This window comes from Pan paniscus, chromosome 8 (genome assembly GCF_029289425.2).
Source record: "Pan paniscus chromosome 8, NHGRI_mPanPan1-v2.0_pri, whole genome shotgun sequence".
NCBI lineage: Eukaryota > Metazoa > Chordata > Mammalia > Primates > Hominidae > Pan > Pan paniscus.
The window spans coordinates 49,154,418-49,176,251 of NC_073257.2; the positions used below are offsets into that span (position 1 = coordinate 49,154,418).

The 21,834-nt window shown below is 39.7% G+C and overlaps 1 protein-coding gene across 1 annotated transcript; it reads right to left on the minus strand.

Moving 5' to 3' along the window:
- Positions 1–19,887: 19,887 nt before the first annotated feature.
- On the minus strand, positions 19,888–21,616 carry LOC100972580 (nicotinamide phosphoribosyltransferase-like). Its single transcript, XM_055092256.2, has one exon. The coding sequence runs from the start codon at positions 20,776–20,778 to the stop codon at positions 20,116–20,118; it is 663 nt and encodes a 220-aa protein (XP_054948231.2). The 5' UTR covers positions 20,779–21,616; the 3' UTR covers positions 19,888–20,115.
- Between the last annotated feature and the right edge of the window lie 218 nt (positions 21,617–21,834).

Sequence of the window (21,834 nt, forward strand, 5' to 3'; positions counted from 1 at the left end):
ATATTTCTAACTGGATCGTGTCTACTTCTAAAAGAATGAGTAGGCCAGGCGCGGTGGCTCACGCCTGTAATCCCAGCACTTTGGGAGGCCAAGACGGGTGGATCATGAGGTCAGGAGCTCAAGACCAGCCTGACCAACATGGGGAAACCCCGTCTCTACTAAAAATACAAAAATTAGCTGGGCATGGTGGCACGCACCTGTAATCCCAGCTACTCGGGAGGCTGGGGCAGGAGAATCACTTGAACCTGGGAGATGGAGGTTGCAGTGAGCTGAGATCACGCCATTGCACACTCCAGCCTTGGCAACAAGAGTGAAACTCCGTCAAAAAAAAAAAAAAAAACGGGATGAGTAGGTCCATTCTGTTATATCTGGTCATTTGTGAATTTACTGTCTAACCTCCTCGATTCCTCTGTCTCCTCCATTCTCTCAACTCCTTTGTCTTTCCACTACATTGTCCCTCCAGCTTTGTATCAGCTTTCAGTTTCAGGCCACACTCTCCTCCTTCCTCCTAAGTCAAGGGTTCATGGATGTATCAAAGCCTTATTTGCTTGGCATCATCCTGGTATCACCTTCCTTTGCTCTGTCCCTTTCTCCCTGCTTCCTCCTGGCCCCCTTGTAACCTATAAATTCACTGACCTCACAGAAACTTCTGCATGATGACAAACCCCATTCTATGCTCACCATGTTTTTACCTGATATTCTCTATTATAAATGTAGAGTAATTTTTAATATTTCTGTGAATAGTTGGGGAAGGCAGGCTTGTGGATTTGATGGGGGCCTTTTCAACCTCAGGGAATTCAACATCTGCTTTTCATAGGGTCCACGTTTTCCAAGGATGAGGTGTTGTGCTAGGCTCCATTAGGAATGGAGATAAAACCTGACACCTGGATCTTATCCTGAAGAAACTTATAATTTAATTGAAGAAAACCTGACATAAACAGAGGCAACATTTAAATACAAATAGCCAGCTAGTAGGCATCTGATAAAATGATAAAGGTGAAACAAAAAGAAACAGAGATAGGAAAGTTGTTAACTGCTAACTTTTTAGCTTATGTGTGAAATACATCAGTTAAATGTTCTCACCTTCATCTTTTAGTACTTTGAAGAAAGGCTTACATCCAGTTATCTGCTCATGCAATAACCCTCTAAGAACAGTGAAGTGTACAGGTTTTGAAAGCAAGGGTTGTAACCTTGTAGAAGGATTTTGTTTGTTTGTTTGTTTGTTTTTGTTTTTTTGTTCTTTTGGGTTTTTTTTGACGGAGTTTCGCTCTTGTTGCCCAGGCTATAGTGCAGTGGTGGTGCGATCTTGGCCAACTGCAACCTCCACCTGCTGGGTTCAAGTGATTCTCCTGCCTCAGCCTCCCAAGTAGCTGAGATTACAGGCTTGCACCACCATGCCTGGCTAATTTTTTTTTGGAGGGGTGGGGGGCAGAGTTTCACTCTTGTTGCCCAGGCTAGAGTGCAATGGCACAATCTCGGCTCACTGCAACCTCTGCCTCCCAGGTTCAAGTGATTCTCTTGCCTCAGCCTCCCAAGTAGCTGGGATTACAGGCACATACCACCATGCCTGGCTATTTTTTGTATTTTTAGTAGAAATGGGGTTTCACCATGTTTGCCAGGCTGGTCTCGAACTCCTGACCTCAGGTGATTCACCAACCTCGGCCTCCCAAAGTGCTGGGATTACAGGAGTGAGCCACCATGCCTGGCTGTAGAAGGGTCTTCTAATAATTTTTGTTATAGATTCAACAATAACTTGGAACATTACTTAAAAATTAAAATTTCAAGCAGCCAACAAACATGAAATAATGCTCAACATCATGAATCATCAGAGAAATGCAAATTAAAACAACAATGAGATGCCATCTTACACCAGTCAGAATGGCTATTATTAAAAAGTTAAAAACAACAACAACAACAACAACAACAACAGATGTTGGAGAGGATGTGGAGAAAAGGGAACACTTATACACTGCTGGTGGGAATGTAAATTTATACAGCCTCCATGGAGAACAGTATGGGAGATTTCTCAAAGAGCAAAATATAGAACTACCATTTGATCCAGCAATCCCACTATTGGGTGTCCACCCAAAAGGAAATAAATGATTAGAACAAAAAGATACCTGTACTCATGTGTTTCTCACAGCACTATCCACCATAGCAAAGTCATGAAATCAACTTCAGTGTCCATGAATGGATGATATTGGATACAGAAAATTTGATATCCATATCTGCAGACATACATCTACATATATACCAGGCATACTAGTCAGCCATAAAATCTTATTTTTCCTTAATGTGCACAAGACTCATTTCCACTGTCTACCCACAATTCTCTATAAAATAATTAAGGGTTGATTGTTTCTGTCAGTGGGCGGTATCTGACTCACACTAGCTCAAGAGAGCAGGCTGTTAAATATTCAGGAATATTGCCACCTGATGGTTAAAACTGGTCATAAATAGCTCGAAATAGGCCATAATGGGAGAGTGTACACTCTGGAAATTGATTATGTTCTTCCCCACATAGAGCCTGTTTCCTGGCGCACCATCTAATGGGGATGTCCTGGGGGAAAAGCTAAACATGCACTTCCCTGAAACTTGGAAAAGATGAAGCAGACGATTATGTCACAGCTGCAAGGGCTGTGGGACCAAATGCTGCCCCATGCCATCCAGATGAGCCACCCAGGGGAGCCAGCCAGGTAAGCCACCCAGGGGAGCCAGCCAGCAGAGCCAGCAGATGAGCCATAGCAGTACTTCATGTCTTGCCACAACCTCCTAGCATAAAACCAGTCATCCTGAGTCTTTAAGAAAACCTGCTCTTTTCTGTTTCTTGGCTTGTACTATTTCTTTTATTTTAAAGCACACTTTATCCTCCAAACCCTCACCCCCATCCCCGGAAACACACACACACACACACACACACACAAGTCTGTGCACACACTCTGAAGAATCATATGGCCTTTAAATATTGCGTCTCAATTCAGGAAACATTAGGAGGCATTGGAGTTCATTGAGTATTAGCCATATCACACCCACCTTTGACTAGAGAAGCTTTGGTTAGTAGCGACTGAGGATCCCATGGGAATGTCTCCCACCATCCCTGGTTGCTCTCTATGACCTGTAGTGACGTCAACACGAGGGAAGAAAGAAGATGGGTGAGGATATGTGACTGAGCAAATCGCTGAACAAATTAGAAAAGAACATTCACTTTGTTTTCTTTAACACACAGGACTCATATCAGGCCTTATTCCCTGGGGTCAGAGTGAATTTTATAAAAACAATTACCCTTTACACCAAAGTTGTGAATTTGCCGGAATGGTTTGCAATTATTTCCTTAAAGGAACACAGGAAATTTGTAGCAGAATTAAGATCAAGAAGTTCTGAGTCTCTAATCTTTCCTTAAAACATCTCACCAAAATAGAACTTTATGCCTAACATTTGTGGATTCACTGAAGCATATGTAAGAATTATGGGGAGAGGCCGGGCGCGATGACTCACACCTGTAATCCCAACACTTTGGGAGGCTGAGGCGGGCAGATCACGAGGTCAGGAGATCGAGGCTATCCTGGCTAACACGGTGAAACCCCATCTCTACTAAAAATACAAAAAATTAGCCGGGTGCGGTGGCGGGCGCCTGTAGTCCCAGCTACTCAGGAGGCTGAGGCAGGAGAATGGCGTGAACCCGGGAAGTGGAGCTTGCAGTGAGCCGAGATCACTGCCACTGTACTCCAGCCTGGGCGACAGTGTGAGAGACTCCATCTAAAAAAAAAAAAAAAAAAAAAAATTATGGGGAGAAGTAGCGCCTGAAATCTGCTGCCCTGGATGACTTCACTGCTGTGATCCTTGTGTCCTGCCTTGAAAAGTGCTATTCTCAGTTATTTATCAGAATAATTTAATACCAGATAAGCTAGTTTTAAGTGATTTTGGCAGCAATGAACATAAAGCAAGGTATCTCTGATGATGGAATTTCAGGCACTGCTATGAACTAGAGAGGAAACATTTATTGACTTCAGGGGATTTTCTGTTACTGTAAAACTGCACAGATGGATAGATAGTCATGTAATCTTTCTATATCCCATCTGTATAAGTAAAAGTAAATGACTTATGTGCGTTGCAAGGTCACATAATGACTGATAAAAAGAAACTATTTGGAGAAAATCAGGAGGGGAGAAATTTTAAAGGATAAACTCTCCACTAACACTAGGATAATCACTGAAACACCTCATGCTAAGCGAAGTAATGACTGCTTAAAATCATATATTAAATTATTCACAAATCATCCAAGAAATAATGACTTCATAGGGAGTTTCTGACACGAAAGAAATAAGGATATAATCTATTGAGTAATCCTCAGTAACACACTCCAAAATTGCCTTTTCTGGGGTAGTGTAGTTCTTTTTTATCCAACCAATATCACAAATCTTGGCACTACAGTATGTCCCCAGCTTGTGAGTTGTTTCTGAAAGCCCATTTATAAAATTAGATGTTTTGAACTTCTAATCAATTTTCCAACAGAAAAAATGTTAAATGGTAGTGAAGTCCTCAGACGGACTCATTAAAAAATAATTAACTCATAAAATGTCCGATGGAAAGAGCAAAATAATAGCCCTGGGGAATACTATTAACATCTGGATGAGTGCTCTTAATGTTTTTCTGTGCTACCTTGGGGATCTAGTGAGTTCTGGTCCTTTTATATTTTGACCTAGGAATGAATAAGCCTGAGAAAGATAAATTGCTTACAGTTGCAAAAACTGCTGACCTGACACCACACAGTAGATGTGTCTCTGTAGGCAGAGAAAGATCTTCCTGCCACAGCTTTCAGTCAGAGCTCACGTATCCAATACTTTTCATCGCTCTTATCCTTCACTACCAGTGAAAAAGTAAACTCCGGGAATACATTCTCCTCCACTTTCCTGCTCTAACTTTACCATAGTATTTTCCCCCAACCTCATTCTTCCTCTGCAAACCTTCAGACCAAACCTTTGCCTGCCTGCCCTTCCCACTCTAATCACATTGCTGTACTCGCTCTCACTTTTCCTTACATCTTCCATCTCTTTCTTAGTCCTGGCTGAAATCTCACTCTTCCAAGGAAGCACATTCTTTCCTGCAGCCCCTTCCTATGTAGGTTACTTACTATCCTACTTTCCAAACAATAGAAGCCCAAGAATCAGATGCAAGGATGTCAGTTTTCTTGCTTATATTTACTACTGCTCAGTGGTTTACCAGGAAGCTTGGACAAAATACAAAGAAATAACAAGAACAAATTAAGCAATTCTTTGGAGTTTCTGTCTGGCATAACATAATATTCTTGTCATCTCCTTGCTTCCTGGCATTCTTCCTTTTATGCATCAATTCTTTTGGCTCCTGGCTCAAGGAAGGTTCTCTCCAGCCATGGTGTCACTCCAAGGGCAATTTCTGTCCAAATCCCCCTGTCTGTAACCCTTAAATACATCCATATGAATGACTTCTAGCACTCCAGTGTAACAATCCATTCGATGGACTTCACTGCAACCTGTAATTTCTCCACCGCTGATATCTCCAACTTTCATTCTCAACATGTTGCCCTGCCTACAGCTCATGCACTTTCTTATTCCTCAAAAGCCGCTATGCATTTGCTCCAAAACCTGCTAAGACCCAATACAGAGAAAGTAAATAGAGTTCCCGGAAAACCACCCTGTCTGTCCAAACTGTCAGGCTCACTCTCTTTGCTCCGTCCTTGCTAACCTAGCCCTTAGGGTCCATTACTTACTCACTTTCTCCTGATTGACCTGACATTCTGAATTTTTCTGTCCAATATTTCTTACAAAATATAACCCGGCATGAGTTTAGCATTCTTCCTTCTGCTCCTGCACCAAGGCTGCTGTACTGCTCAAGAAATATCATACAGTCATGGAGACTGAAAAATCTTACATTGGGAGTTCTTAGTTGAATTTTGGCAAGCTCCTTTTTGCATTTCTAAATTTCAACTCAATAAAACTATTTTTGATCTATAATTCATCTCATTCTCTGCAGTAGATTTTGCATCCTATGTCACTGAGAAAATTGAGAACATTGAGTAGGAATTTTCTCAATTAACTGCCCTGATCCTATAGGGGAACTTATGAGGCAGTGTGCCTAGGGCTGACAATACATTTAGGAGTCTATTAAAATGTTTTGTTTTTTTTAATCAGAAGGAAAGAAAGAGGAATTTTAGGTTGAAGAACATGTTTTAATATATAATATTTAGTATATTCAGCTGGGTGCGGCAGCTCACGCCTGTAATCCCATCACTTTGGGAGGCCGAGGCGGCGGATCACGAAGTCAGGAGATCGAGACCATCCGGGCTAACACAGTGAAACCCTATCTCTACTAAAAATACAAAAAATTAGCCAGGTGTGGTGGCAGGCACCTGTAGTCCCAGCTACTTGGGAGGCTGAGGCAGGAGAATGGCATGAACCCAGGAGGTGGAGGTTGCAGTGAGCCGAAATTGTGCTACTGCACTCCAGCTTGGGCAACAGAATGAGACTCCATCTCAAATATATATATATAATATTTTGTGTATTCACCTATAACCAAATGTGATTATTAACATATGTTAATATGCCCAGCAAGGCAAAATTGCCAAGGCCTATGAAAGTCACAATGCAGCCTAACCTATAAACTCAGCCCCACTTGCTTGTAGCTATGCTGCAGTACTCTGTCTCAGTGCAACTGCTGATAGGAGTGCTTGTCTTCAGCCCCTGCCTGTGCTCTAGGCACGATCTTGCTTTGTCCCTTGGAGGACCTTGTTCTATCAATGACCCCATCTGGTGCCCTGGACTCCAGCTTTCTTGTTTCATTAGTCTTTATCCTTTAGCATATAGAGTTGATTCTCATTATTCACAGTAGTTATGTTCTATAAAGTCACCACAGACAAACAATTAGTGAATCCTAGACCTTTGCTCCTAGGAAGGTACAGGGTGAGTTAGTTTCTTGCAAGGTTCTGCTCACATTAGGCCAACTGGTCAATACATAATCTTGGGGTTTTGTGTGTTTCTGTTAAAGATGCATAATTTACAGCCTGGGCAACATAGTGAGACCCTGTCTTTACAAAAAATTAACATGAAAAAATTAGCATGGCGTAAGGTGGTGTGGACCCCTAGTCCTAGCTACCCCTAGTCCTAGCTACTTAGGAGGCTGAGGCAGGATGATTACTTGAGCCCAGGAGTTTCAAGGCTGCAGTGAGCTATGATCGTGCATGCCACTGCATTCTAGCCTGGGTGACAGAATGAGACCCTGTCTCTTAAAAAAATACGTAAGCCAGGCTGGGTGCGGTGGCTCACGCCTGTAATCCCAGCACTTTGGGAGGCCAAGGCAGGTGGATCACAAGGTCAGGAGATTGAGACCATCCTGGCTAACACGGCGAAACCCCATCTGTACTAAAAGTACAAAAAATTAGCCAGGCGTGGTGGCACACACCTGTAATCCCAGCTACTTGGGAGGCTGAGGCAGGAGAATGGCGTGAACCCGGGAGGCAGAGCTTGCAGTGAGCTGAGATCGCACCACTGCACTCCAGCCTGGGCAACAGAGCGAGACTCCGTCTCAAAAAAAAAAAATAAAAAATAAAAATAAAAAAATAAGCTAATATATATTGCTTATTCATTAACTTTGAACTCTTGGCCAATAGCAGTATAACTTATGTTTGAATGAACCTTATCTAGCACATGAATTTTGCCCATAAAGCATATCACAACCTTCTTGTGCTTAGAAACATGGGGCAACACCTCAGCACTACCTTCAGGGGCCATTTCAAACAGTAAAATCACCTACAGGAAGCACAAAAATGCAATAGTGTGGCTTTGCACAGAACTATATATATATATATATATATATATATATTTTTTTTTTTTTTTTTTTTTTTTGAGAGGGAGTCTTGCTCTGTCCCCCAGGCTGGAATGCAGTCGCGCCATCTCGGCTCACTGCAAGCTCCACCTCCCTGGTTCACGCCATTCTCCTGCCTAGCCTCCCGAGTAGCTGGGACTACAGGCTCCCGCCACCACGCTCAGCTAATTTTTGTATTTTTAGTAGAGACGGCGATTCACTGTGTTAGCCAGGATGGTCTCGATCTCCTGACCTCGTGGATCTCGTGATCCGCCCGCCTCGGCCTCCCCAAGTGCAGGATTACAGGCATGAGCCACCGCGCCCGGCCTGCACAGACCTTTAAAAGGGCACTTGTTTACAGTCTGCGAGCTTGAACACTAAAGCAGAGTATTGCCTTGTTTGACTCGGCTGATAGCACAAGCATGGGCGGGTCCCATGTTTCCCAACATCTGCAAATGGTTCCTAAAGCACAGCGGGTATTAGTTTTGGGGTTACAAATAAAGTTTAGCAAGTAGGCAAATTCATCAGTACAGAATCTGTGAATAACTGGAATCAATTATATGCTGTTATGGACTGAATTGTGCTCCCACGAAATTCGTATGCTGAAGTCCTAAGCCCCAGTATCTCAGAGTGTGACTGTTTATGGAGATTGGGTCTGGAAGGAGGAAATTAAGTTAAAATGAGGCTGTTAGGGTGGACCCTAATTCAATCTGACTAATGTCCTTATAAGAAGAGGAGATGCAGACATACAGATACTATGAATACACCAGCAGAGAGAAAACGTCCTGTGAGTCCCCAGCGGGAAGACGGCTGTCTGCAAGCCAAGTGGAGAGGCTTCAGGAGAAACCAACCCTATCCTGACCTCAGACTTTCAACTTCCAGAGCTGTAAGAAAACACATTTCTGTTGTTTAAGGCACCTAGTCTGCAGTATTTTGTTATGGCAGCCCTAAGCAGACTAATACTATAGGTGCAAGCCACTACTAACACATTTTCAAAACCAACGGACAATGTTATATGTTTATTTTATTTGACTTCTCAGTGGTATTTCACACAGTGAACCAGCTTTTTTCATACTAAAATTCTCTCTTTTCCTGGATATCACTGTCGTCTAGTTTTCCTTCTGCAACATTAGCTATTCCTTCCTATTTTTTATGTATGTGGCCTCGTTTTTCAGGGATTTTTTTTTTACTAAAATGTAACATTATAAGAATCGTTATAAAATACAGAATACAATACAATGGAAAAAATAAAAATTATCTTTTATCCTAATACCAGGGACAATATACCTCTTCTGTGGTGGCCTCTTCATTCAGCAGGCTCATAAACACTGCTGTCTCCAAAGGAACTAAGTTCATCTCTCTGCTCTTTGAATTATATGCATTGAAACTCGTTACCGTGGTTCACAAGCTCTACCAGATCTGCTGCCTTTCTGACTCGACAGCAGCACTCGCCCCCTTGGTATCCACACCAGAGCCACCCCGGCAGGTCTGCCCTTCCAACTGGCTGTTCTCCCTGAAGGCCTCTGCACCTAAAGCAGCCACCCCAGGCAGTGCCATGGCTGACTGTTCCAGGGGTCTCAGCATCTCTCCCTTTAGCCAAATCCCTCTTATTCCATACTAAAATTTCCCCTTTTCCATTCATTGAAGACTATTCAAAGTTGTATTTAACATTTACCTATTTATTTACTATATAGCATTTACCTCCCTTCTTCCTCTAGAATATTAGGTCCATAAAAGAGAAAAATATTTAAAATAATGGAACTATGATTTTCAGATTGAGAAACTCTATTTCACATGTACTTTCCTTTGCCATTTTGAACATTAGGTAGTATCAATAACAATTCAAAAATTGTAATGGCTGTAAATGTGGCCTATTAAATAATACCACAAAGCCCATGCTAAAATTGCTAACTGGAAGTAAAAATGCATTGACATTACATAGACATCTTAGTCATGTATTTATTAATTCAACAAAAGCTTATCCATTCCCTGTTTTCCAATCACTGTTGTAGGTGCTTAGGATACAGCATATCGCCTCCTTTTCCTTGTAAGATGAAAAAGTTGTCCTTCAGAAAACAAATGCATAGTGACCTCTTATAAAAGAGAAGGCATTTTTAGTGCTGCAGTGAATTGATAGTGTGCGCTTTCTAACCATTGCACATACAGTTATATTGGAATTTGGATTCTTTTAAAGCAACGTCAGAAAAGTTTAGACTGCAAGAAGCCAACATGCTTCACTTGGCTTAAAGATGGAGATTTACTGTCATTTCTTTTCTTTATGTCTCTGTGCATTTGCGTTTTCATGATTCTAGAATCACTGGTGTGGAAAGTCAATTATTGTATGTATTCTTTGGGACCATAGATACCGCAAAATACCAAATTAAAAACATGTTTCCTTTGTGTGAATGTAGCCTAGTTAATGGTTTTTATGTACACACCAGTTCTATGGCCAGTAAATAAGTGAAACCTCTGATTTACAGGGCAGCGTGAAAGAACAGCCATCACTCCATTTCTTAGGAACACTACTGAACTGCAGAGATTGATCTCTACTTTCCCAGATCATAGTGAAGAAAGGGAAAAGGCCTTACACAAAGGATATAATTGGGGCCTTATCAATTGTTTCTTCTTTTTAGAAAAGCAATGAAAATTACAATTTTCATATTTAAATATTTCTTCATACTTTGATTTATTTTTTCCTAAAACAAGCAATATTTTCCAAGTAAAGTTTTGAAATATTTCTTGAAAAACATTGCCCGATGGCAGATAAAATAGTCAAGTAAAAACTCTATGAATACTTTCATCTTCTGATGGGCTAATGTAATTAGCCAGAGAGTAGCTCTTTTTCCTTAAAAAATTGGATGATATGCTTCCATTATAAGACTGAAAGGGGGGCTGGGCTCAGTGGCTCACGCCTGTAACCCCAGCACTTTGGGAGGCCGAGGCGGGCAGATCACGAGGTCAAGAGATTGAGACCATCCTGGCCAACATGGTGAAACCCAGCCTCTACTAAAAATACAAAAATTAGCTGGGTGTGGTGGCATGCACCTGTAATCCCACCTACTCGGGAGGCTGAGGCAGGAGAATCACTTGAACCCAGGAGGTGGAGGTTGCAGTGAGCAGAGATCACACCACTGCATTCCAGCCTGGCGACAGAGCAAGACTTTGTTTCAAAACAAACAAAAAAAGACTGAAAGTTTCCATAAGACTGAATGGTTCTGTAGGTCTCAAAATCACTATTTGTTGACACATATGCCAGCATTATGTGAATATAGTTAAATTAAAATGATATGCAAAGGTGTCTCCTCCATATTATATTTTATTCCTCCATATTCATTTAACCTTTTGGACAGAACACCCACATTACTATTATAGGCTTTGGAGTGGAATACACAGCTTTGAAAACTTTGAAACAACTTTGAGATGCTGATGATGTTTTAATTATTACAGAATTGAGTCAAACAAGTAAATCCTAGTAGATAAAAAAGGTTTAAGAAATACTTTGTATAATTTATGTCATTAGTTGCAAAATTGTCCACCAGTGCCATCAACTATTAAACACTCTTAATAGCTTTAAAATGCCCTGAATGTACTGATTAAAGCTGAAATCAAGGTACAGTTTTGCAGTTTTCACATCTATATAGCCATCCTCCTATCATAATCTGAAATCTAACTACTACGTGGTTTTAACTTATTGGAAAAGAATCAGTGGCGTGTTCTCTCTCTCTCTCTCTCTGCTTAGCTACAGCATTTTTCCAGAATGTGTGTTACAGAGCAACTTGCAGGACACTAAAACCCTCATGTTCGCTTTTCAACTGTGTAGCTATATTTTGTAATGCCTCTTGAATGGTCTCTTCCTAGTGAAACTGCTGCAAATTGACCTAACAAATACTCAAATGATAGTTTCAGTGTTCTAAAATACAGAGCTCTCTGCTCTGGAAGTCATTATGCAATGTGTTCTAATCTGTTCGCCTCCTTAAAAAAGTGCTACCTGCCTCGCCGTGAAGTTTATGTACATTTCCTTAATAAATGCATGTCGTCAGGAAACAGCCACTCTCTTGAGGCATATCATCGTGTCTTCAAAACTCCGAGGAAAGAATGAAGAGTGCAGGGCAGTGAAACTATTTACTCCATGCACATTAACAGCAGACACCTACAAATGCTTGCAAACACGAGCTTAGTTATAATTCTCCCTGCGGAACTTTATAAAACATAATGAGTGACAAGGATAATTTAATATCGCGAACAAATGTTAACTTTGGATACACAGAAGTGTGATGCATAGCTATCAACAAAGGCCACATTATTATAACTCTCTTTTCAGTCACTTTGGGCTTTGCTAAAGCTTGCATATATTGAAGTAAAGGAAAGGAATATACTAAAAAATGGAAAAACAAACAAAAATCAATGAATATTAGTTCTTTTCACTATCCAAGAGCCCTTAACTCAGAAAACTTTACAACTAACTTTCAAAGCTGAAGAAAAAGTTCAAATGATATGAATTACTTTGTTAATCCTTTTCCCGGATTTCAGATTTTTATTCCATTGTGTGGGGGAACTTCTGTGGTGAGATTCTGCTTCTCATTCCTTTGTATGAATGTGAGCTTGCATTTTGATTTCTCTTGTAACTCTTAATTCTTTGTTTGCCATTTGCTTTAATCCTGTTTAACCAATTTAAAAAAAAAAGCCCTAGAGAAAATCTCCTTTAATTCATATCCTAGAACTTAACTAACTTTATAAGATATTTGTCTCAAGGACTGGTTTCAAGGTTGAGGAGGCAGTCTCTCTTTTGCTTACTGACATGATTTGCAATGCTTTGGGCTTAATTAAGTGACAGAATAAATTGACCACAGCAATCAGGAAATGTTTTGATCCAGATTATTGGAATGGAAACTCTACTTTACTTTCCCAGTAACTTAGAAGCCAGAATCCTTTACCATTAGATCTGACAACAGAAATTTACTCCATATCCCCTGATAGAGCCTGTAAGGAGCAACAGGCCAGCATGTATGTGACCAGAGGTTATAACGTTCTGATTCATTATGCTCTAGTCATGAATCTGGCCCGTTGCAGACAAGCTCCATCCATCCATTTAGCTGTCAGTCTGACCATGAATGTAATGCTATTATGGTGAGGGCCAAGTCCACTGCTCATGCCAGATGTTGTTAGGAATTCAATCCATCCTATGTATGAACACTGGCTCCTTCAAACAACAAGATGTTGAGTGAATTACATATTGAGTGGTGAGTTTTCTTGGCATTTAATTATCCAGCTCAAAGAAACATACTTCTCTAATTGTTTCTGAGGTTACTGCCTAGCGTATAAGTAAAAGGGATCTTGTGAAGGAATGGTATGATATCAGCAGCTGTAAAAACATTTCAAGTTATTGTAATGTCTCTTTTTGGGATTTTTTTTGGCTTATTCCTAATGTCTGTTTGTCAATAAAAATTAGGCATCTTTTATATTTGATGTCACTGTTAGATAATAATTTAAGGGGGAAAAAGATTTGCCATATCCTAAAATAAATCTATTTTAAATTTTGTGAATTATATTACAATGCTTGTTCACATACTAATATACTATAACACGGCTGCAAAGACAGAAGGAAACCTTCCTTAAAAACAAAATTCACAGTTCTTTCTTAAAGTGACACATAACCGAACTATTATTAAGATCATTAATTAATTGGGGTTTATCAGAGTCACCCAGAAAACAATTAACAAACACTTCAGTTCATTTAAAATGACACCATTTAATATGATATATAGTTGATCCTTAAACAGCATGGAGATTAGAGCCAGCAACCCCCCCATACAGACAAAAATCCACATATAAATTTTGAGTCCCCCAAAACTTGACTACTAATAGCTTATTGTTGACCAGGAGTCTTACCAATAAAAAGTTCATTAACACATACTTTGATTTTATATATAGACTGTATTCTTGCAATAAAATAAGCTAGAGAAAAGAAAATGTTATTAAGGAAATCATAAGGGAGAGAAAATATATTTACTATTCATAAAATGGAAGTGAATCATCATCATAAAGGTCTTTATCTTCATTATCTTCAGGTTGAGTAGGCTGAGGAGAAGGAGGAAGAGGAAGGGCTGGTCTTGCTGTTTCAAGAATGGCAGAGGCAGAAGAAAATCCACATGTAAGTGGACCAGTGCAGTTCAAATCCATGTTGTGTTTGTCAGCTCTGGGACAGTTTTACTTTTGTGTAATGACAGTTCAATGGGTTGGCAAAGTTATCTTTTACCAATCTAAAATTTCATCAAAATTATATCTTCTTTAAAAAATAAAAATACTGTCTGGGCATGGTGGCTCATGCCTGTAATCCCAGCACTTTGGGAGGCTGAGGTGGGTGGATCACCTGAGGTCAGGAGTTTGAGACCAGCCTGGGCAACATGGTGAAACCCCATCTCTACTAAAAATACAAAAATTAGCCAGGCATGGCAGTGGGCACCTGTAATCCCAGCTACTTGGGAGGCTGAGGCAGGAGAAGTGCTTGAACCTGGGAGACGGAGGTTGCAGTGAGCCAAGATCGCGCAACTGCAGTCCAGCCTGGGTGACAAGAGCGAGATGCCATCTCAAAAAATAAATAAATAAATAAATAAATAAATACATAAAATACTTGTGTAATTTGAAAAAAAGGATTGCAGGGTCTTCAAAATAGCTTTTTCATTATATTATATTTACCAGTAACTTCAGAAATATTTATATGTTTAGTGCTTTTTAACCTCCAACGCCTTTTTTGATAAACTTCCTACTTCAATTTCATAGATTTTATACAGAATTACCAGAAGGGGCAAAAAAACCAAAAAAACCTTATTTGTGCCCTCTAGGAGTGCATTTGTGTATTCTCTTAACTAAGTAATCAATAATTCTTAGAGGCAATTTAATACCTAGAAGTCCCATGACCCTTGGAGGTGAACTACTGGGTAGATTCCTGACTAACGGCAAACAACAGAAAAAGACGATGATGCCTCTCGACTCTTTCTTTCTTTTTTTTTGAGATGGAGTCTCGCTCTGTTGCCCAGGCTGGAGTGCAGTGGTGCAATCTCGGCTCACTGCAAGCTCCGCCTCCCAGGTTCAAGCCATTCTCCTGCCTCAGCCTCCCGAGTAGCTGGGACCACAGGTGCCCGCCACTAAGCCCAGCTAATTTTTTGTATATTTAGTAGAGACGGGGTTTCACCGTGTTAGCCAGGATGGTCTTGATCTCCTGACCTTGTGATCCACCTGCCTTGGCCTCCCAAAAGTGCTGGGATTACAGGCGTGAGCCACCGCGCCTGGCTAGCTTTTTCATATTTAGTAATGTCCTGCATTCTAATAAGGGACTAAGGAGAATTTTACAAGTTAGAATCTTACTAGGTTACTTCTGGTTTCAACTTCAAAATGAAAAGATGCTTAACATCACTTTTTATTAGAAAATTGAAATCAAATGCAATGAAAAGTTGCAAAAAAAAAAAACAGCAATGAGAAAACACTGCATAATGATTTAAATGGCTAAGAACCACACCAAACTAAAACAAAACATCAAAAAATAAAAACCTGACAATGCCAATTTCTGTCTAGTATGTGGAGCAACAGGAACTCCCATGAGAATGGTAAATGGCACTACCAATGTGGAAGACAGTTTGGCAGTTTCTCGCAATGCTAAACGTAGTCTTACCACATGTTTTAGAAATCACATTCCTAGATATTTACCAAAATGAGATGAAAACTTACGTCCACACATTAACCTATGCACACATATTTATAGCAACTGAAAGCAGCCACAATATATTTTAAAGGAACAAACAGATCAATAAACTGTGGTGTATCCATACAATGAATAGAATGTAGAATGTGACAGAATAATCTAAATTGATTACAAATATCAGAAACAACCTCACAGAAAGCAGTATGGGAATACTGTCCTGACCTAAATAATTCTGGAAAAAAGAGTGAATTATCTGAAACTAAGGCCAAAAGGAACTGTACATAAGCACTGTAATCTAATTGATGAAGTTGTTCTCCACACGGTTTCGTGTTAACAATTCTGAACTGTTACACATGCTGTAATGATTAACTTTAGGCGTCAAGTTGACTGTGCTAAGGGATACCTAGATAGCTGGTAAAACATTATTTCTGGGTATGTCTGTGAAAGTGTTTCTGGAAGAGATTATCACTTGAATTAGTAGACTGAGAAAAGATTTGCCTTTACCAGCTTGGGCAGGTATTATTCAACCTGTGGAGGGTCCACATAGAACAAAAAAGCAGAAGAAGAGCGAATTTGTTTTCTCTTCTTCTGGAGTTGGAATATCCATCTTCTCCTGCCCATGGGCATGAGAGTTCCAGGTTCTTGGGCCTTTGGACTCCAGGACTTACAAGAATTCCCTCCGACCTCCCCACCCACCTTTGTGGTTCTCAGGCCTTTGGTCTTGGACTTGGAGTTACACTGTTGGCTCCCTTAGTTCTCAGTCCTACAAATACAGACTAAAATTATACCACCAGCATTCCTGGTTCCCCAGCCTGCAGACAGCATATTGTAGAATTTCTTAGCCACCATAAGTCTAAGTCAATGTTTATTAAAACATTCCATGTTATGTATCTACATATATATCCTATTGGTTTTGTTTCTCTAGAGAACCTAATACACATACATACTGAAATTTTAAAATTAAACAAATGAATTGTTGATGATTAAAAAAACCATGTTTCTCAAGTGTTGTAGTTGAAAGTTATAGATGAGCAATGGGAGGAAGCTAGAATGCTCCATGGGTAATGAATTAGAGTGGAGATATCAGTATGAACTCGTGTTTAGGTTAATGTAGACAGAGATGGTTATATGCAGATATAATGTAAGATATGTGTATATATGCAGGTTAGTACACACACTTCTAATTCTTTGCTATGTCAATAAGAGGGCCCAGAATCAATGACATTGCAGTAGCAAAGAGTACATCTAGCACCTTGATCTTGTTTTCTAATGCCATTCTCAAGAAAAGTAACCAGCTATCCTTGGATAACTGGCTTCTCCTGGGATTGGGTCAGGTAATGCAAAAGCTAAGCCTAGAGCAACTTGTGGTGCTAGAAAATGGAAAGTGCTCAAAAGAAGGAAAATATCACAGTGATGGGAATGTGTCAAACAGATACAGGATCCAACTGAAAGGTCTCTCAATGGCCAAAGCTAAAACAACTTAACTGATATAGTAGTATGGGATTATAACCCAAAGAATAAAATAAATATCCCTGAATCTTTATTGATATAAATAAATTATTGAATACATTTTAAAATCATGGGGAATAAATGAATCTTCAGTGCAGAATAGTGATAAATAATCTTTGCAGATCCCCTGCCTTTAAGGAGGTGAAACAGAACTTTCTACTCCTCATTTGTGGATTGTGCACAATGACTTTTTCCCAAAGATGACAATACTAAAAGAGAAAAGAAAAGACTAATTTTAGAGTGGAGAAACCTCGCGAGCAGTACTTCAGACCAGGGGATTAAGGTTGACATGCACAGTGATAAATCATGTTTGTAGTATGTACTCTTAATGTGAGAAGAATGGCACTTTACCTCTATAGTCTTATTTCCCCAAACCCATAACTTCAGTCTAATCACGAAGGGGATATTTAAAATGCAAACTGAGGATATGCTGCAAAATAATTCATTAGTAATCTTCAGAAATGTCAAGGTCATCAAAAATAGGAAAAGTCTGAGAAACTGTCACAGTCAAGACACCTAAGGAGACATGGCAAGTGTCATGTGGCATTCTGAATGGAATCCCACAACTGAAAACAGACATTAGGGAAAAACTGAGTGAATCTGAATAAAGCATGGACTTGAGTTAATAATGATGTGTCAATATTGGTCCATTAAACATGACAAATGTACCATTCTAATGTGAGCTGTTAATAATAGAGAAAATTGACCGGGCGCAGTGGCTCGTGCCTGTAATCCCAGCACTTCAGGAGGCCACAGCGGGTGGATCACGGCAGGAGATCGAGACCATCCTGGCTAACACGGTGAAACCCCATCTCTACTAAAAATATAAAAAATTAGCTGGGTGTGGTGGCGGGCACCTGTAGTCCCAGCTACTCAGGAGGCTGAGGCAGGAAAATGGCATGAACCCAGGAGGCAGAACTTGCAGTGAGCCGAGATTGCACCACTGCACTCCAGCCTGGGTGACAGAGCGAGACTCTGTCTCAAATAATAATAATAATAGAGAAAACTGAAGCCAGGCACAGTGACTCACACCTGTAATCCCAACACTTTGGGAGGCCGAGGTGGGCAGACCACAAGGTCAAGAGATTGAGCCTGTCCTGGCCAACATGGTGAAACCCCATCTCTACTAAAAATACAAAAATTAGCTGGGCATGGTGGCATGTGCCTGTGATCCCAGCTACTTGGGAGGCTGAAGCAGGAGAATCGCTTGAACCCAGTAGGCGGAGGTTGCAGTGTACCAAGATCATACCACTGCACTCCAGCCTGGCAACAGAGCGAGACTCTGTCTCAAAAAAACAGTAATAATAGTAATAACAATAATAATAGAGAAAAAGGAGTGTGGGTATTTGTGCAAAATCTCCTTATAATGTTTGACATAATTCTGTAAACTGTTATGAAGTAAAACTGTTCTAAAAGATATAAGTTACTAAAAATAAGTCAAGGTATACCTACTTAATGTAACAATATATTTTAAGCTTCTACTATGTAAGAATTTGATGAAAATCCAAAAGAACATATTTTGTAAGCTATTGAACCATAATCAAACAGAAAGAGTAAAGTTTGTTTCAAAGTTACAGCACTGGCACATCATTTGCCCCCCAAACCAGACCATATTCTAAATTTATTAAAGACTGTACTCTTGGTATTCCCATTCCAGTCTCTGGACTGTGAGTAGAAATAAAAGCCAATTCAATGTAATGCATCCTCACAAGTACCTTCCATGAAATAAATAATAGGTGACCACAAGGTTCTATGGATTTTAAGTGTGAACATAGTACACACTTTGATAAGAATTAATAATACTTTTAATAAAACAACATTGATATTCATTCATTAATCAGAATTTATGGTCTATTATTTGAACTAACAGAATTAATTCAAGTTAGAAGAACTAACCTGAACTGCTGAAGTGAATAAAAACTTTGGAATATTTATGTCCTGATAACCTCATGCAGAAAAACTTTGTTGGAATGGAACTTTTTTTTTTTTTTTACAATTTAATATCAATTTAATTTTTAAAAAACTTAATAAAAAATATAACAGAATTGAAACATTTAAGATAAGTACACTCACTACCCACTCCAGTAATTCATTTAAGTCATACCAACTATAGAATATGAAAAATAAATTCAGAAGTGTAATTACTTTAAAATACACTACTTCCACTTTTGTAAGTATTTTACATTTATGTATATATTCTATAGTGGAAGTAGAAATTCTCTCTAAAAACATTATCTCCTTAAAATCTTGAGGTGCATATTAGAGCCACAGGCAATCTCTGACATATAAAATTGCAGTACAGGCCTTTCAAATTTGGCATTTCACTGGTACAATACAACAACCAAGACATATAATAACTGTACAGTGCCTAGACATTCCAGTAAGAACCATTATTTTCTTTAATGTAGAATGATTAATACATATTCTACAAGGGGCAGTAAGGTTAGTAATTCTATAGGGTATGCTCCGACATAATTTTCAAATTGTGCAATAACACAAACAACTTTGTTAAGGCCATGTTTTATTTGCTGATTAATGGACAAAAGGCAATGTAATTTATTTTCAAGTATTTTCTTGAAAGTCTGTGCTCATAAAAATCATGAAAAGTTGGAAAGACTGTTAAATCACTGAAACTTCAAATATATCTTACACAATCTTGTTTGTAAAAAAATACAAGTTAAATATAAACATAAAGCAATCATGGTAATTTTATGCAAATCTGTTTTATGTGATCATCAGTTATCTATAAAAGTTTCTCAGTTCTGTTATTTGTGAAAAGATCAATACCAGATTGAATGACTACCTATTGGCAAAGGGCCCTAAAAAGCTTACTTTAGCACTAATCTTTTACATGGTTAAATGCATTTCCTAATTTGAGATCACCTAAACACTGGAAAAGAAAAAAAATGAAAGGGCAGTATGTCCATAAACCAACAAATAATTTGGCTGTAATGTATCATAAAACACAAACCCCACACATCTGTACAATAAATATTATGTATTACATACACACAGGTGTGTGTGTGTGCATGCACACACACACACACACAACACACACCCAGTCATAAAGCCTAATGATGTGCTGCTTCCAGTTCAATATTCAGCTGTGCATTTTTTCTTATTTCATCAAATGAATAGCTTTTTGTCACCCTGCCATTCTTGAAGACAGTATGGAGAAGATCCTGACCATATTCCTCAAGGTCTCCTTTTCCTTCCTCCAGTGTAACAAAATTCCCTGCTGGCGTCCTGTGTAAAGATAATCGGCCCTTTTTGGACCTTTTGTTGGGATCAGCAACCGGGTCCTTGAAGAGGTTAATCCCAAGGCCATTAGTTACAACATAGCTACACTTGAAGGAACAATTCAAGAGATCTCTTGTTAACTTCTGTAGCAAACCTCCACCAGAACCGAAGGCAATATTTTCAATACTCCACATTTTTTGTTTCATGCCTTCTACAATCTCTTGTAAGGTATTAATATCTACTCCATCTCCTTGAATAACTCTAAGATAAGGTGGCAGCAACTTGTAACCCTTTGAGTTCTCAGTAACAGGAAACTTCTTACCTAAAATCTCCAAAACCTTTAACACAGTGTCAAGAGGGTTTCCAGAATCAGGTCTGATTATTAGTGGTGCCTGTGTACTTCTCGATACTATTAAATGTCTTAGATCTTCACCCCATATTTTCTCACACGCATTATAAATGTCATAGCTATCGCTGACCACAGATACAGGCATTGATGAAAACTGTGTTACAATATGTTCAAAAGCATCTTTTTCATGGTCTTTCCCCCAAGCTGTTACGGTACTGTGTTCTGCTGCTGGAACAGAATAGCCTGGAACAGGATCTTTCGTTCCATAATATTTTTTAATTAGAGCAAGTCCTGCTACTGTATCCGTTCCTTTGAAGTTAACCAAATGAGCAGATGCTCCTATGCCAGCAGTCTCTTGGGAAGAGACTCCTCTGTAGCCAAAATCATGTAACTTGTATTCCAGACCATCTAAGTTACCAGAAGTTTCTAACAAATATTTGGCCAATATTTTCTTCTGCTCTCTAGAATTTGTGGCCACTGTGATTGGATACCAGGACTGAACAAGAATAGTCTCAATCCAATTTGTAAGCCAGTAACACTCTGGATCTGTGTTTTCCACCGTGAAGAGAACATTTCCTCTGGGAATGACAAAGCCCTCAGGAACAGCTTTTATTTCTATTGGAAGATGCCCATCATATTTCTCAAGAATGTCGTTCCATCCCTTTTCATTAACGACATCATCTTGGAAATGTTCTTTGTAGACATCTTTGGCTTCCTGGATTTTCTCTTTGGTTACTACTTTACCTTTTAAGTACTTATTAAGAATGTACTGCAACCCATAAAATACTGTTTCCTCATATTTCACCTTCCTTAATTTGGAGTTTTCTGTCTTCTTTTCACGGCATTCAAAGTAGGAATAAACTCTGCTTGTGTTGGGTGGATATTGTTTATAGTGAATAACCCGCCCAGCCAGGAGCGAGCGCGCTGGGCTGGCCCGGCAGGGAAAGCCCCGCTCACTCTCCACTGCGGGCCCCCGGGGCCGTTACCTAACTGGTCCCAGCTCCAGGCCAAGAGGCCGCGCTTCAGGGAAGGGCATGCGCTCGCCGGCGACGCCCAAGCCCCGAGCCCTGAGCACCGGAGCCCGGGAGTCCGCTGGGGCCCGCCAGGAATGGAAATTTTAAAAGACCTCTTAATAAGTAAATATTCCAAAGCAGCTAATCAATAAATGATCTCTTCTGCTCTTGGAATGGATATTTGGTCA

What these genes read in the sequence shown, in the direction of transcription:
- LOC100972580 (XM_055092256.2), bottom strand. Translation starts at nt 20,778, where the DNA reads ATGCCTGTATCTGTGGTCAGCGATAGCTATGACATTTATAATGCGTGT.